Source organism: Tachyglossus aculeatus, chromosome 15 (assembly GCF_015852505.1).
Source record: "Tachyglossus aculeatus isolate mTacAcu1 chromosome 15, mTacAcu1.pri, whole genome shotgun sequence".
Classification (NCBI taxonomy): domain Eukaryota; kingdom Metazoa; phylum Chordata; class Mammalia; order Monotremata; family Tachyglossidae; genus Tachyglossus; species Tachyglossus aculeatus.
The window spans coordinates 15,237,725-15,257,036 of NC_052080.1; the positions used below are offsets into that span (position 1 = coordinate 15,237,725).

The window sequence follows — 19,312 nt, forward strand, 5'->3', positions numbered from 1 at the left end:
TAGTTTCCCATATTTAGCATTTGATGAAAATTGGATTAGTTTGGCCCATAAGAAGCGCTTACCAAATACCATCATTATCACCGTTATTATTTAGCCACTAGGTCACTTTGCTACTCTGCTTTCTCCATATACGGGAGAGAAATGGTCCCCCATATTTAGCATTTGATGAAAATTGGATTAGTTTGGCCCATAAGAAGCGCTTAACAAATACCATTATTACCATCATCATTATTATTATTATCATTTAGCCGCTAGGTCACTTTGCTACTCTGCTTTCTCCCTATTTAGGGGAGAGAAATGGTTCCCCACATTTGGCATTTGATGAAAGCTGGGATAGTTCGGCCCATAAGAAGCGCTTACCAAATACCATTATTATCATTATCATTATTATTTAGCCGCTAGGTCACTTTGCTCCTCTGCTTTCTCCGTACAGGAGAAATGGTTCCCCATATTTAGCATTTGATGAAAATTGGGATGGTTTGGCCCTAAGAGGCACTTCCCAAATACCATCATTATTATTATTATTATTATTTAGCCACTAGGCCACTCTGCTACTCTGCTTTCTCCGTACAGAGGAGAGAAATGGTTCCCCATATTTAGCATTTGATGAAAATTGGGATGGTTTGGCCCATAAGAGGCACTTACCAAATACCATTATTATCATTATTATTATTATTATTTATTATTATTATCATTATTTAGCCGCTACGTCACTTTGCTACTCTGCTTTCTCCATACAGGGGACAGAAATAGTTTCCCATATTTAGCATGTGATGAAAATTGGATTAGTTTGGCCCATAAGAAGCGCTTAACAAATACCATCATTATCACCATTATTATTTAGCCACTAGGTCACTTTGCTACTCTGCTTTCTCCATATACGGGAGAGAAATGGTCCCCCATATTTAGCATTTGATGAAAATTGGATTAGTTTGGCCCATAAGAAGCGCTTAACAAATACCATTATTACCATCATCATCATTATTATTATCATTTAGCCACTAGGTCACTTTGCTACTCTGCTTTCTCCCTATTTAGGGGAGAGAAATGGCTCCCCATATTTGGCATTTGATGAAAGTTGGGATAGTTTGGCCCATAAGAAGCGCTTACCAAATACCATTATTATCATTACCATTATAATTATTATTTAGCCGCTAGGTCACTTTGCTACTCTGCTTTCTCCATACAGGAGAAATGGTTCCCCATATTTAGCATTTGATGAAAATTGGGATGGTTTGGCCCTAAGAGGCACTTACCAAATACCATCATTATTATTATTATTATTATTTAGCCACTAGGCCACTTTGCTACTCTGCTTTCTCCGTACAGAGGAGAGAAATGGTTCCCCATATTTAGCATTTGATGAAAATTGGGATGGTTTGGCCCATAAGAGGCACTTACCAAATACCATTATTATCATTATTATTATTATTATTCATTATTATTATTATTTAGCCGCTACATCACCTTCCTACTCTGCTTTCTCCATATAGGGGAGAGAAATGGTCCCCTATATTTAGCATTTGATGAAAATGGGGTTAGTTTGGCCCATAAGAAGCGCTTAACAAATACCATCATTACCATCATTATTATTAGTAGTAGTAGTATTATTATTATTTAGCCGGTACGTCACTTTGTTACTCTGCTTTCTCCACACAGGGGACAGAAATAGTTTCCCATACTTAGCATTTGATGAAAATTGGATTAGTTTGGCCCATAAGAAGCGCTTACCAAATACCATCATCATCATTATTATTATTTAGCCGCTAGGTTACCTTGCTACTCTGCTTTCTCCATATAGGGGAGAGAAATGGTCCCCCATATTTAGCATTTGATGAAAATTGGGTTAGTTTGGCCCATAAGAAGCGCTTAACAAATACCATCATTACCATCATTATTATTATTATTTAGCCACTAGGTCACTTTGCTACCCTGCTTTCTCCATATAGGGGACAGAAATGGTGCCCATATTTAGCGTTTGATGAAAATTGGGGTAGCTTGGCCCATAAGAAGCGCTTATCAAATACCATCATTATCATCATTATTATTATTATTTAGCCGCTAGGTCAATTTGCTACTCTGCTTTCTCTGTACGGGGAGAGAAATGGTTCCCCATATTTAGCATTTGATGAAAATTGGTTAGTTTGGCCCATAAGAAGCGCTTAACAAATACCATCATTATTATTATTATTTAGCTGCTAGTTCACTTTGCTACTCTGCTTTCTCCATACAGGGGACAGAAATAGTTCCCCATATTTAGCATCTGATGAAAATTGGATGAGTTTGGCCCATAAGAAGCGCTTAACAAATACCATCATTACCATCATTATTATTATTATTTAGCCACTAGGTCACTTTGCTACTCTGCTTTCTCCGTATAGGGGACAGAAATGGTTCCCCATATTTAGCATTTGAAAACTGGGATAGTTTGGCCCATTAAAAGCGCCTACCAAATACCATCGTTATCATTATTATTATTATTTAGCCGCTACGTCACTTTGCTACTCTGCTTTCTCCGTACAGGGGAGAGAAATGGTCCCCCCTATTTAGCGTTTGATGAAAATTGGGGTAGTTTGGCCCTAAGAAGCGCTTATCAAATACCATCATTATCATCATCATTATTATTATTATTATTTAGCCGCTAGGTCACTTTGCTACTCTGCTTTCTCCGTACAGGGGACAGAAATGGTTCCCCATATTTAGCATTTGATGAAAATTGGGTTAGTTTGGCCCATATGAAACTCTTAACAAATACCATTATTATTATTATTATTATTATTATTATTATTATTTAGCCACTAGGTCACTTTGCTACTCTGCTTTCTCCTTATTTAGGGGAGAGGAAAGGTCCCCCATATCTAGCATTTGATGAAAACTGGGGTAGTTCAGGGACTGAAAAAGCAACGTTTCTCTGGCGTTTCTGCCTCGGGTGGCTTTAATTACGCCGTAAATTCCACTTCCGTGGAATTTAATTACGGCTTAAATCCCAAAGCCTAAATTTCCCACGGGACACCGCCTTTCCGCGACGTGACGGGAAGAGCTCCACTCGGGCGTGTTTATCGAGCGCTCCCGGGGTGGGAAAAAGCACTGTACTGGGCGCTTAAACACGTCCGCTAAGGCTCTTTTAGTCGTTCTTATTACGGTATTTGTTCGGCGCTTACTACGTGCCGGGACTGTACTGAGCGCTGGGGTTGATGTCAGGGCCGGGGAAGAGCCGGGCAGGCGTCCGTGGCGATGTCCCGTATCCGGATCCGACGGCTGAGCGTTCGGAACGCCGGGCCCCGGGAGGACGATTCCTCCCGCCCCAAGCTCGCCGGCGCGGGAAGTTTGCGGGCCGCGCGTGGAATACTCACGGGGGTGTCCTCCTCGGGACCCGGCCCGATCTCCTCCCCGTCCAGCAGATACTTTTCCCAGTCAAATTCCTCTTCCTTTTCTGAAACGGTAGCGGACGGACGGGATGAGCGACGCCTCGACTGACGTTACCGTGGCGCTGAACGGATAACGGCGGCGGAGGGGGCGCGTCGAAAATAATCGAGACCAACGGCGAGAACTCGCGCCGGACCGATATCGGTAGGGAATGTCAAAACGGAGCCTAATCGTGTTTTTTTTCCCGGTTTCAAAATCGGCACCCACGCTAGATTTCCTTTTGCTCCGAAAGCCAGGCTCTGAGCTTTATTAACACCGAGGTGCCGTCCACAAATGTTGGGCTGTAGATTCGAGACGGGATTTGGCGTTTCCCCAGAAAGGGAACCGACAAATCCGCAACGCGGTCACCGACACAACGGATTATTTCTAGCCGTTTATTTATTATCACCAATTAGCCGATTATTTATTACCCTCTGGGACTTCTTCCCGCTTTCCGCCGACCCGCGTTTCGGGGACTTACCGGCTTCCTCTTCCCTGGGTCTCTCCGCGTAGCTGTTGTTGGAAGGAGAATCGGACAAACCCAGGAGGAGGGACAGTATCACATAGTGGGTATCTGTCTTGAAAACGGAAGGAGACGCCATCAATTAATAAATCGGCCCCCCTCGAAACGATCTGATACGATTCTCTCGCGGGCCTTTCCCCTTTTCCTTTTTCTGGAAAACGCAATGATGTCAATTTGGCCTCTCCTATCTCCGGAGAATTCCCACTTGAGGAATGCCGTACGGACGGTACCCGTCCCCGGCGCTAGATTAAAAACGATAATAATGGTACTTGTCAGGCGCTTATTTTTATTATTATGGTATTTCTTACGCGCTTACTACGTGCCAAGCACTGTTCTAAGTGCCGGGGGAGAAACAAGGTCATCGGGTTGTCCCAAGTGGGGCTCACGGTCTTCACCCCCATTTTCCGGACGTGAGAACTGAGGCCCAGACATATTTATTCTAATTATTTTATTTTGTTAATATGTTTTGTTTTGTTCTCTGTCCCCCCCTCCTAGACTGTGAGCCCGCTGTTGGGTAGGGACCGTCTCTATATGTTGCCAACTTGGACTTCCCAAGCGGTTAGTACAGCGCTCTGCACACAGTAAGCGCTCAATAAATACGACTGAATGAATGAACAATAATAATAATAATAATAATAAATGGCATTTATTAAGCGCTTACTATGTGCCAAGCACTGTTCTAAGCGCTGGGGAGGTTACAAGGTGATCAGGTTGTCCCGCTGGGGGCTCGCCGTCTTCATCCCCATTTTACAGATGAGGGAGCTGAGGCCCAGAGAAGTGAAGTGACTCGCCCAAAGTCACACAGCTAAGTGGCGGAGCCGGGATTTGAACCCACGACCTCTGACTCTCCAAAGCCCGGGCTCTTTCCGCACGCCCTGTCCACCTCCCCGGCTCTAGACGGTCCGCTCGGGGTGGGCAGGGGATGGGACTGTTTCCCGTCGCCCTGTACGCCCCACGGCGCTCAGTACAGCGCTCCGCACGCAATAAGCGCTCGGTAAATACGACCGAGCGCCCGAATGAACGACAACCTCGGGCGGGCGATGACGACGCAGCCGAGCGCCGCCCGGTACCTTGGTCTCCTTCGTGCTCGGGAGCGGAGCCGACAGAAACGCCTCCGTGAACCTTTTCCAGCTGGCCGCCTTGCTGAGATCGGAATGGATGACGAGCTTCTCGTAGATCCTGCAACGGCGGGAAGCCCACGGTGACTTCCGAACCTCCCGGCCGACACCGGAAAAGTCCGCTCGTTGCCCCCCACCCCGGGAGGAGACTTACCCCTCTATCGTCCTCTCAACTTTGTGGCTGCTGACGTCGAGGAAGTGATGAAATCTAGTCGAAAAAAGACGTCGAAGGGGGGGAGAAAAAGGATTGAAAAGACGTAGGCTCCGTCCGGGAGAGAGCGACGAACTCATTCAGTCATTCAATCGGATTTCTTGGGCGCTTACTGCGGGCGGGGCACTGTACTGAGCGCTTGCAAAGGACGATCTGACAACAGAGAGAGACAATCCCTACCCAACGACGGGCTCCGAGTCTAGAAGGGGGAGGCTGGCAGCAAAACAAGTAGACGGGCATCGATGGCATCCAAACAGATAGAATTATAGATCTATATGCAGCATTAATAGAATAATAAATATGTACGTATGTATACAAGTGCTACAGGGGGAAGGAGGTAGGGCGGAGGGGGTGAGAGGAGGAGAGGAAAAGGGGGGCTCAGTGTGGGAAGGCCTCCCGGAGGAGGTGAGCTCTCAGTAGGGCTTTGAAGGGGGGAAGAGAGCTAATCTGGCGGATGGACGGAGGGGGGGCATTCCGGGCCGAGGGAAGGACGCGGGCCGGGCGGGAACGAGGCCCGGAGAGGAGATTAGCGGCGGAGGAGCGGAGGGTGCGGGCTGGGCTGGAGAAGGAGAGAAGGGAGGTGAGGGAGGAGGGGGCGAGGGGATGGACAGCCTGGAAGCCCAGGGTGAGGAGTTTCTGCCTGATGCGCAGGTTGATTGGTAGCCACTGGAGATTTTTGAGGAGGGGAGTAACATGCCCAGAGCGTTTCTGGAAAAAAGACAATCCGGGCAGCGGCGTGAAGTATGGATTGAAGTGGGGAGAGACACGAGGATGGGACACCGGAGAGGAGGCCGATGCGGTAATCCAGTCGGGACAGGACGGGAGATCGAACCGGCAAGGTAGCGGTTGGGATGGAGGGGAAAGGGCGGATCTCGGCGCTGTCGCGGAGGTGAGACCGGCAGGTTTCGGTGACGGATCGGATGCGTGGCAGTCGGGGATGACACCAGGGCTGTGTCAATGAGGCACGGAGAAGAAGAGTCACTTGCCCAGGGTCACAGAGCATGCAGCTGGCAGGGATTCATTCATTCAATCGTATTTATTGAGCGCTTATTGTGTGCACAGCACTGTGCTAAGCGCTTGGGAAGCCCAAGTCGGCAACACATGGAGACGATCCCTACCCGACAACGGGCTCACAGTCTAGAAGGGGGAGACAGACCACCAAACAAAACACGTAGACAGGTGTCAAAATCGTCAGAACAAGCAGAATTAAAGCTATATGCACATCATTAACAAAATAAAAAGAATAGTAAACATGTACTAAACGTTTTCCAAAGGCTGTCAACACTGTCCGAATAGTTCCTAACATAGTGTTGCGATGGCCCAGCCAAGAGGAAAAAGCCTCAACTGTATTTTCAACACAGTCCCGCAGATGTCTCGGAAATATCTGATGCAGAAAGAAATATCTGCTACCACCGGCATCTGAATCTTGGAGAATTTCATTGTTTGGAGAAAGTCTTGTAGACAGACAACCTCTACCTAGTCAACGAGTAACAAATACCCTATGAATTGTACAGACCAGTGTAAAAAAGGCAAACAAACAGTCCAGGGGAAGGGGCGGGGGGTTGGTTGTTGCCAACTTGGACTTCCCAAGCGCTTAGTACAGTGCTCTGCACACAGTAGGCGCTCAATAAATGATTGAATAAATGAATGAATGAATGAATGAAGAATCTGCACTTAATTACAAAGCTCTGGTACCTCATTCGCTCTCACACAGACTTGTTTTCGAAAAAGAACGGGATTTAGAAGCCAGGTTTTCCGATTCCCAGGCCCGGGATGTAGCCACTGGGAAACTTAGTTACTCCGCTTTCTTCCCAGTTAGGGGAGAGAAATGGTTCCCCGTAGTTAGCGTCTGTTGAAAAATCTCAGCAGCTCGGAGGCGTCAAAAGCAACATTTTTCCCACATCACCGTTTCTGGTGGCTTTAATTACGGTTTAAATCTCACTCCTGTAGACCCGAAGGGTCAACTTCAAATGGAGGGGGGCGAAGAATTTCGAAGAATTTACAGAAAAAGCTGATTTTACTTTGCCCTCCGACAATTCTTTCCTCACGGAGGTGAGGAACGGCTGAAGCCGGACGGGATGCCGTTTCAAAGGTTTCAGGGGAAAAGCGGGTTTCGCTTCCACCCCGGCGCTCAGTACGGCGCCCGGCACACGATAAGCGCTTAACGAATACTATTTATTCAGTTTTCATTTAGACCCAGTCCTTGCCCTTGAGGAGGAAGGAGGGGATGCTCGCTCGCAGCGCTTACAACAGTGGAAAGAGCCCGGGCTTTGGAGTCAGAGGTCGTGGGTTCAAATCCCGGCTCTGCCAACTGTCAGCTGTGTGACTCTGGGCAAGTCACTTCACTTCTCTGGGCCTCAGTTACCTCATCTGGAAAATGGGAATTAAGACTGTGAGCCCTCTGTGGGACAACCTGATCACCTTGTAACCTCCCCAGCGCTTAGAACAGTGCTTTGCACACAGTAAGCGCTTAATAAATGCCATTATTATTATTAACATATCATAATTATTACTATTATTGCTATTATCTCCCATGAGGATCAAGGAATAACACGTTCAGCCAGAGAACCTGATCATTCCATTCATTCAATCATATTTATTGAGCACCTACTGTGTGCAGAGCACTGTACTAAGCGCTTGGGAAGTACAAGTTAGCAACATCTACAGACGGTCCCTACCCAACAGCGGGCTCACAGTCTAGAAGAGGATTTGATTTTACTGACGTAAGCTTACGGTCTACAGGCTTGGACTGTAGTCACCCAGGCGCTCAGTACAGTGCTCTGCACACAGTAAGCGCTCAGTAAATAGCGCGGATTGACAATACCGTAGGCGGCCCGTGTCCCCGACCGTCGTTTTCCGCGACGGCGCCGTGGGCAGGACCCGGGGGTCAGAAGGTCCTGGGTTCCAGTCCCGGCCCCGCCGCCTGTCTGCCGTGTGACCTTGGGGCAGTCACTTCCCTTCTCTGGGCCTCAGTTCCCTCATCTGGAAAATGGGGGTGAGGACTGGGAGCCCCACGGGGGACGGGGTCCAAGCTGATTGGCTTGTATCCACCCCAGCGCTTAGTACAGTGCCTGGCACATAGTAAGCGCTTAACAAATACCATAATAATAATAACAATAATATATGCCTGCAATTTACTCATCTGTAATTTTATTTGTATGAAAGTCTGTCTTAAAGACCATAATAATATGGAGCTGTAATATATCTATATATACCTATATATGTATATCTCTCTAACTGTATATATATATACACACACGTACATACACATGTATATACATATATCTATGCATATATATACCTATATATCTATCTGTGTATATCTCTACATATCTCTATCTATATATATATACCTATATATCTATATATATATATATATACATGCACATACATATCTATATATATCTATCTGTGTATATATAGATATACAGATAGATATATATAGATATGTAGATATGTCTGCAGTGCCTGGCACATAGTAAGCGCTTAACAAATACCATAATAATAATAACAGTAACATATGCCTGCAATTTACACATCTGTAATTTTATTTGTATTAAAGTCTGTCTTAAAGATAATAATAATATGGAGCTGTAATATATCTATATACACACCTATGTATATATATAGATAGATAGATATATAGACATGTCTGCAGTTTTATTAATTTGTATCGATGAGTGCCTTACCAAATACCACATACCTGTAATATGTATCTGTAATTTTATTTATTTTGTATCAATGCCTGTCCTAAATACCACAATAATATATATGCCTGCAATGTATACGTAATTTTAATTACTTGTATCGATGCCTGTCTTAAATGCCATAGTAAATACATATGTATACCCGTAATATATACCTGTCATTTTGTTTATTTGTATCAATGTCTGTATTAAGTACCATAATAACATATTTATGCAGCTGCAATGTATATCTGCAATTTTATTTACATCGACATCTGTCCTAACGAAAACCATCATAGTAATATGTCTGTAATATATATGTCATTTTGTTTATTTGTGTCAATTTTTTTTTTAACAAATGCCATAACAATACTATGTCCGTACTATATATCTGTACTTTCCCCTATTTGTCTTAATGTCTGTCTTAAATGCCCTAATAATAGCAACATCTAGAGATGGTCCCTACCCAACAGCGGGCTCACAGTCTAGAAGGGGGAGACAGACAACAAAAAAAACCATATTAACAAAATAAAATAAACAGAAAAAATATGTACAAGTAAATAGAGTAATAAATACGTACATACATATATACATATATGTCTGCCTCAGATACCATAATAATATAGCTCTAATTTCATTTATTTGTATCAATGTCTGCCTCATATACCATACTAATATAGATCTAATTTCATTTATTTGTATCAATGTCTGCCTCAAATACCATAATACAGATCTAATTTAATTTACTTGTATCAATGTCTGCCTCAAATACCATAACAATAATATAGATCTAATTTCACTTACGTGTATCAATGTCTGCCTCAAATACCATAATATAGATCTAATTTAATTTACTTGTATCAAAGTCTGCCTCAAATACCATAATAATAATAATATAGATCTAATTTCATTTATTTGTATCAATGTCTGCCTCATATATCATAATTATATCTAATTTATTTGTATCAATGTCTGCCTCAATTACCATAATAATTATAGATCTAATCTTATTTGTATCAATGTCTGCCTTAAATTCTATAATAATTATAGATCTAATCTTATTTATTTGTATCAATGTCTACCTCAAATACTGTATTATATACCTAATTCAATTTATTTGTATCAATGTCTGCCTCAAATACCACAATAATTACAGATCTAATCTTATTTATTTGCATCAATGTCTGCCTCAGATACCATATTCTATAGCTAATTCAATTTATTTGTATCAATGTCTGCCTCAAATACCATATAGATCTAATCTTATTTATTTGTATCAATGTCTGCCTCAAACACCATATTATACAGCTAATTTAATTTATTTGTATCAACGTCCGCCTCAAATACCACAATATAGATCTAATCTTATTTATTCGTCTCAATGTCTGCCTCAAATGGCATATTATATAGCTAATTTATTTTATCAATGTCTGCCTCAAATACCATAATAATTATAGATCTAATCTTATTTATCTGTATCAACGTCTGCCTCGGATACCATATTATATAGCTAATTTAATTTATTTGTATCAATGTCCGCCTCAAATACCACAATATAGATCTAATCTTATTTATTTGTATCACTGTCTGCCTCAAATACCATATTATATAGCTAATTTAATTTATTTGTATCAATGTCTGCCTCAACTACCATAATAATCATAGATCTAATCTTATTTATTCGTCTCAATGTCTGCCTCAAATGCCATATTATATAGCTAATTTAATTTATTTTATCAATGTCTGCCTCAAATACCATAATTATAGATCTAATCTTATTTATTTGTATCAATGTCTGCCGCAGATACCATATTACATAGCTAATTTAATTTATTTGTATCAATGTCTGCCTCAAATACCATAATCTAGATCTAATTTAATTTGCTTGCGTCAGTGGCTGCCTCAAATACCACAATAATAATAAAAATATAGATCTCATTTCATTTACTTGTATCAATGTCTGCCTCATATACCATAATATAGATCTAATTTATTTGTATCAATGTCTGCCTCAAATACCATAATCTAGATATAATTTAATTTACTTGCATCAATGGCTGCCTCAAATACCATAATAATAATAATAATATCGATCTCCTTTCATATACTTGTATCAGTCTGCCTCATATACCATATTGTAGATCTAATTTATTTGTATCAATGTCTGCCTCAAATACCATAATCCAGATCTAATTTAATTTACTTGCATCAATGGCTGCCTCAAATGCCACAATAATAATAAAAATATAGATCTCATTTCATTTACTTGTATCAATGTCTGCCTCATATACCATAATATAGACCTAATTTATTTGTACTTTTAGACTGTGAGCCCACTGTTGGGTAGGGACTGTCTCTATGTGATGCCAATTTGTACTTCCCAAGCGCTTAGTACAGTGCTCTGCACATAGTAAGCGCTCAATAAATACAATTGATTGATTTACTTGTATCAATGTCTGCCTCATATACCATAATATAGATCTAATTTATTTGTATCAATGTCTGCCTCAAATACCATAATCTAGATCTAATTTAATTTACTTGCATCAATGGCTGCCTCAAATACCACAATAATAATAAAAATATAGATCTCATTTCATTTACTTGTATCAATGTCTGCCTCATATACCATAATATAGATCTAATTTATTTGTATCAACGTCTGCCTCAAATACCATAATATAGATTTAATTTCATTTACTTGCAATGGCTGCCTCATATACCATAATAATAATAATATAGCTCTCATTTCATTTATTTGTATCAATGTCTGCCTCATATACCATAATATAGATCTAATTTATTTGTATCAACGTCTGCGTCAAATACCATAATATAGATCTAATTTAATTTACTTGCATCAATGGCTGCCTCAAATACCATAATAATAATAATAATATCGATCTCCTTTAATTTACTTGTATCAATGTCTGCCTCATATACCATATTATAGATCTAATTTACTTGTATCAACGTCTGCCTCAAATACCATAATCTAGATCTAATTTAATTTACTTGCATCAATGGCTGCCTCAAATACCATAATAATAACAATAATATAGATCTCCTTTCATTTACTTGTATCAATGTCTGCCTCATATACCATAATATAGACCTAATTTATTTGTACCAACGTCTGCCTCAAATACCATAATCTAGATCTAATTTAATTTACTTGCATCAATGGCTGCCTCAAATACCATAATAATAATATCGATCTCCTTTAATTTACTTGTATCAATGTCTGCCTCATATACCATATTATAGATCTAATTTACTTGTATCAACGTCTGCCTCAAATACCATAATCTAGATCTAATTTAATTTACTTGCATCAATGGCTGCCTCAAATACCATAATAATAACAATAATATAGATCTCCTTTCATTTACTTGTATCAATGTCTGCCTCATATACCATAATATAGATCTAATTTATTTGTATCAATGTCTGCCTCAAATACCATAATATAGATCTAATTTAATTTACTTGCATCAATGGCTGCCTCAAATACCATAATAATAATAATAATAATATAGATCTCCTTTAATTTACTTGGATCAATGTCTGCCTCATATACCATAATCTAGATCTAATTTAATTTACTTGCATCAATGGCTGCCTCAAATACCACAATAATAATAAAAATATAGATCTCATTTCATTTACTTGTATCAATGTCTGCCTCATATACCATAATATAGATCTAATTTATTTGTATCAATGTCCGTCTCAAATACCATAATATAGATTTAATTTAATTTACTTGCATCAATGGCTGCCTCAAATACCATAATAATAATAATAACATAGATCTCATTTCATTTATTTGTATCAATGCCTGCCTCATACACCATAATATAGATCTAATTTATTTGTATCAATGTCTGCCTCAAATACCATAATCTAGATCTAATTTAATTTACTTGCATCAATGGCTGCCTCAAATACCATAATAATAATAATATAGATCTCCTTTCATTTACTTGTATCAATGTCTGCCTCATATACCATATTATAGATCTAATTTATTTGTATCAATGTCTGCCTCAAATACCATAATCTAGATCTAATTTAATTTACTTGCATCAATGGCTGCCTCAAATAACACAATAATAATAAAAATACAGATCTCATTTCATTTACTTGTATCAACGTCTGCCTCATATACCATAAGATAGAGCTAATTTATTTGTATCAATGTCTGCCTCAAATACCATAATCTAGATCTAATTTAATTTGCTTGCATCAATGGCTGCCTCAAATAACACAATAATAATAAAAATATAGATCTCATTTCATTTACTTGTATCAATGTCTGCCTCATATACCATATTATAGATCTAATTTATCTGTATCAATGTCTGCCTCAAATACCATAACCTAGATCTAATTTAATTTACTTGCATCAATGGCTGCCTCAAATACCATAACAATAATATAGATCTCATTTCATTTATTTGTATCAATGTCTGCCTCAAATACCATAATCTAGATCTAATTTAATTTACTTGCATCAATGGCTGCCTCAAATACCACAATAATAACAATAATATAGATCTCCTTTCATTTACTTGTATCCATGTCTGCCTCATATACCATAATATAGAGCTAATTTATTTGTATCAATGTCTGCCTCAAATACCATAATCCAGATCTAATTTAATTTACTTGCATCAATGGCTGCCTCAAATACCATAATAATAACATAGATCTCCTTTAATTTACTTGTATCAATGTCTGCCTCATATACCACAATATAGATCTAATTTATTTGCATCAATGTCTGCCTCAAATACCATAATCTAGATCTAATTTAACTTGCTTGCATCAATGGCTGCCTCAAATACCACAATAATAAAAAAAAATAGATCTCACTTCATTTACTTGTATCAATGTCTGCCTCATATACCATAATCTAGATCTAATTTATTTGCATCAATGTCTGCCTCAAATACCATAATCTAGATCTAATTTAATCTACTTGCAATGGCTGCCTCCAATACCATAATAATAATATAGATCTCATTTCATTTATTTGTATCAATGTCTGCTTCATATACCGTAATAGAGATCTAATTTATTTGTATCAATGTCTGCCTCAAATACCATAATCTAGATCTAATTTAATCTACTTGCAATGGCTGCCTCAAATACCATAATAAAAATATAGATCTCATTTCATTTACTTGTATCAATGTCTGCCTCATATACCATATTATAGATCTAATTTATCTGTATCAATGTCTGCCTCAAATACCATAACCTAGATCTAATTTAATTTACTTGCATCAATGGCTGCCTCAAATACCATAATAATAATAAAAATATAGATCTCACTTCATTTACTTGTATCAATGTCTGCCTCATATACCATATTATAGATCTAATTTATTTGTATCAATGTCTGCCTCAAATACCATAACCTAGATCTAATTTACTTGCATCAATGGCTGCCTCAAATATCATAATAATAATAAAAATATAGATCTCACTTCATTTACTTGTATCAATGTCTGCCTCATATACCATAATACAGAGCTAATTTATTTGCATCAATGTCTGCCTCAAATACCGTAATCTAGATCTAATTTAATTTACTTGCATCAATGGCTGCCTCAAATACCACAATAATAACAATAATATAGATCTCCTTTCATTTACTTGTATCAATGTCTGCCTCATATACCATAATATAGATCAAATTTACTTGTATCAATGTCTGCCTCAAATACCATAATCTAGATCTAATTTAATTTACTTGCATCAATGGCTGCCTCAAATACCACAATAATAATAAAAATATAGATCTCCTTTAATTCACTTGTGTCGATGTCTGCCTCATATACCATAATACAGATCTAATTTATTTGTATCAATGTCTGCCTCAAATACCATAATCTAGATCTAATTTAATCTACTTGCAATGGCTGCCTCAAATACCATAATAAAAATATAGATCTCATTTCATTTACTTGTATCAATGTCTGCCTCATATACCATATTATAGATCTAATTTATCTGTATCAATGTCTGCCTCAAATACCATAACCTAGATCTAATTTAATTTACTTGTATCAATGGCTGCCTCAAATACCATAATAATAATAAAAATATAGATCTCACTTCATTTACTTGTATCAATGTCTGCCTCATATACCATATTATAGATCTAATTTATCTGTATCAATGTCTGCCTCAAATACCATAACCTAGATCTAATTTAATTTACTTGCATCAATGGCTGCCTCAAATACCATAATAATAATAAAAATATAGATCTCACTTCATTTACTTGTATCAATGTCTGCCTCATATACCATATTATAGATCTAATTTATCTGTATCAATGTCTGCCTCAAATACCATAACCTAGATCTAATTTAATTTACTTGCATCAATGGCTGCCTCAAATACCATAATAATAATAAAAATATAGATCTCACTTCATTTACTTGTATCAATGTCTGCCTCATATACCATATTATAGATCTAATTTATCTGTATCAATGTCTGCCTCAAATACCATAACCTAGATCTAATTTAATTTACTTGCATCAATGGCTGCCTCAAATACCATAATAATAATAAAAATATAGATCTCACTTCATTTACTTGTATCAATGTCTGCCTCATATACCATATTATAGATCTAATGTATCTGTATCAATGTCTGCCTCAAATACCATAACCTAGATCTAATTTAATTTACTTGCATCAATGGCTGCCTCAAATACCATAGTAATAATAAAAATATAGATCTCACTTCATTTACTTGTATCAATGTCTGCCTCATATACCATATTATAGATCTAATTTATCTGTATCAATGTCTGCCTCAAATACCATAACCTAGATCTAATTTACTTGCATCAATGGCTGCCTCAAATATCATAATAATAATAAAAATATAGATCTCACTTCATTTACTTGTATCAATGTCTGCCTCATATACCATAATATAGAGCTAATTTATTTGCATCAATGTCTGCCTCAAATACCGTAATCTAGATCTAATTTAATTTACTTGCATCAATGGCTGCCTCAAATACCACAATAATAACAATAATATAGATCTCCTTTCATTTACTTGTATCAATGTCTGCCTCATATGCCATAATATAGAGCTAATTTACTTGTATCAATGTCTGCCTCAAATACCATAATCTAGATCTAATTTAATTTACTTGCATCAATGGCTGCCTCAAATACCACAATAATAATAAAAATATAGATCTCCTTTAATTCACTTGTGTCGATGTCTGCCTCATATACCATAATACAGATCTAATTTATTTGTATCAATGTCTGCCTCAAATACCATAATCTAGATCTAATTTAATCTACTTGCAATGGCTGCCTCAAATACCATAATAAAAATATAGATCTCATTTCATTTACTTGTATCAATGTCTGCCTCATATACCATATTATAGATCTAATTTATCTGTATCAATGTCTGCCTCAAATACCATAACCTAGATCTAATTTAATTTACTTGCATCAATGGCTGCCTCAAATACCATAATAATAATAAAAATATAGATCTCACTTCATTTACTTGTATCAATGTCTGCCTTATATACCATATTATAGATCTAATTTATCTGTATCAATGTCTGCCTCAAATACCATAACCTAGATCTAATTTACTTGCATCAATGGCTGCCTCAAATATCATAATAATAATAAAAATATAGATCTCACTTCATTTACTTGTATCAATGTCTGCCTCATATACCATAATATAGAGCTAATTTATTTGCATCAATGTCTGCCTCAAATACCATAATCTAGATCTAATTTAATTTGCTTGCATCAATGGCTGCCTCAAATAACACAATAATAATAAAAATATAGATCTCATTTCATTTACTTGTATCAATGTCTGCCTCATATACCATATTATAGATCTAATTTATCTGTATCAATGTCTGCCTCAAATACCATAACCTAGATCTAATTTAATTTACTTGCATCAATGGCTGCCTCAAATACCATAACAATAATATAGATCTCATTTCATTTATTTGTATCAATGTCTGCCTCAAATACCATAACCTAGATCTAATTTAATTTGCTTGCATCAATGGCTGCCTCAAATACCACAATAATAATAAAAATATAGATCTCACTTCATTTACTTGTATCAATGTCTGCCTCAAATACCATAATATAGATCTAATTTATCTGTATCAAACTCTGCCTCATATACCATAATATAGATCTAATTTATTTGCATCAATGTCTGCCTCAAATACCATAATATAGATCTAATTTATTTGCATCAATGTCTGCCTCCAATACCACAATAATATAGCTCTAATTTAATTTATCTGTATCAATGTCCGCCTCAAAAGCCCCAGTAGTAATAATAATCATAATATAGATCTAATTTCATTTATTTGTATGAATGCCTGCCTCCTCCCCCTCTAGGCCGTGAGCTGGTTGGGGGCAGGGACCGTCGCTCTTTATTGCAGCGTTGTTCTCTCCCAGGCGCTCAGCACAGTGCTCTCCACACAGTGGGCGCTTAATAGATAGGTCTGAGTGAATGAATGGATGGATGAATGAATGAATGACTAACGGCTGTGGTGACAGACGGCCTCACGCATGCGCACTAGACCCGCGCGCGCGCCAACCCGCCCATCAAGCGACCGTTGCCCCGGCAACGCGCGGGGCCCCGCCCCCCCCCGGAAGGCCTGCCTTTTACCTCAGGTTGGACCAGGCGAAACGCAAGGCCAGCTGGAAGTTGGCGTCGCTCTCGTCCCGCAGGCCGCTGACGCGGCTGATCAGCGCCCGCACGTCCCGGTCCCGCTGCTTCTCCGACCGGTTCAACGGCGGCGACGCGCCGGCCATGACACCTCCCTCACGGGAAGACTCTCCCGCCACCGCCGCTCGCGCGAGAGCTGAAGCGGTCGGGGGCGGGGTCAGGGGGACGTCTCGCGAGAGCTGAAGCGGTCGGGCGGCAGAATCAGGGGGACGTCTCGCGAGATCTGAAGGGGGCCGGGGCGGAGTCAGGGGGGCTTCTCGCGAGCTCTCCTCCCCGCCAAAACTGTCGGGGCGAGGCCTTGAGGGAGAGATTCCGCGCATGCGCGTTCCCCACAGCGGGCCTGTGTAGAGAGGCCGTGGGGAGAGATTCCGCGCATGCGCGTTCACCACAGCGGGCCTGCGTACAGAGGCCGTGGGGAGAGGTAACGCGCATGCGCGTTCCCCACAGCGGGCATGTGTACAGTGGCCGTGTGGAGAGGTTCCGCGCATGCGCGTTCACCACAGCGGGCCTGTGTAGAAGAGCCGTGGGGAGAGATTCCGCGCATGCGCGTTCACCACAGCGGGCCTGTGTAGAGAGGCCGTGGGGGGGAGGCTCCGCGCATGCGCGTTTACCACAGCGGGCCTGTGTAGAGAGGCCGGGGGGGGGGGATTCCGCGCATGCGCGTTCACCACAGCGGGCCTGTGGGGAGACCCCGCGCATGCGCGTTCACCACAGCGGGTCTGTGTAGGAGGTTCCCGCCATCTCTCCATCACTAATAATGAATAATCGTGGCATTTGTTGAGCTCTTAGTGTGTCACAAGCGCTGCTCTAAGCGCTGAGGTAGATGCAATTAATGATAATAATAGTATTGGTAAGCGTTTACCGTGTGATAAGCACTCTCCTAAGCGCTGAGGTAAACACAACTAATAATAATACTAATAATAGTCCTTGTTAAGCGTTTACTGTGTGATAAGCACTGCTCTAAGCGCTGAGGTAGACGCAAGTAATAAGAATAATAGTCCTTGTTAAGCGTTTAATGTGTGATAAGCGCTGCTCTAAGCGCTGAGGTAAACACAAGTAATAATAATAGTATTAATAATAATAATGGCATTTATTAAGCGCTTACTATGTGCAAGGCACTGTTCTAAGCGCTGGGGGTATACAAGGGGATCAGGTTGTCCCACATGGGGCTCACAATCTTCATCCCCATTTTACAGGTGAGGTAACTGAGGCCCAGAGAAGTGAAGTGACTTGCCCAAAGTCACACAGCTGACAAGTGGCGGGGGCAGGATTCGAACCCATGACCTCTGGCTCCAAAGTCCACGCTCTTTCCACTGACCCACGCTGCTTCTCATAATAGTCCTTGTTAAGTGTTTAATGTGTGATAAGCACTGCTCTAAGCGCTGAGGTAAACACAAGTAATAATAATAGTATTCATAATAGTCCTTGTTAAGCGTTTAATGTGTGATAAGCACTGCTCTAAGCGCTGAGGTAAACACAAGTAATAATAATAGTATTCATAATAGTCCTTGTTAAGCGTTTAATGTGTGATAAGCACTGCTCTAAGCGCTGAGGTAAACACAAGTAATAATAATAGTATTAATAATAGTCCTTGTTAAG

The 19,312-nt window shown here is 39.6% G+C and overlaps 1 protein-coding gene across 1 annotated transcript in view; it reads right to left on the reverse strand.

Moving 5' to 3' along the window:
- TUBGCP5 (tubulin gamma complex associated protein 5) overlaps window positions 1-17,799 on the reverse strand; it is a 155,239-nt gene extending 137,440 nt beyond the window's left edge. Inside the window, exons 1-5 of the mRNA XM_038757204.1 lie at window positions 17,654-17,799; window positions 5,201-5,254; window positions 4,999-5,107; window positions 3,887-3,983; window positions 3,354-3,433 (exon numbers count right to left, since the gene is read on the reverse strand). Of these exons, the coding sequence (XP_038613132.1) occupies window positions 3,354-3,433; window positions 3,887-3,983; window positions 4,999-5,107; window positions 5,201-5,254; window positions 17,654-17,799 (486 nt within the window). The remainder of the gene's footprint in view (window positions 1-3,353; window positions 3,434-3,886; window positions 3,984-4,998; window positions 5,108-5,200; window positions 5,255-17,653) is intronic.
- Between the last annotated feature and the right edge of the window lie 1,513 nt (window positions 17,800-19,312).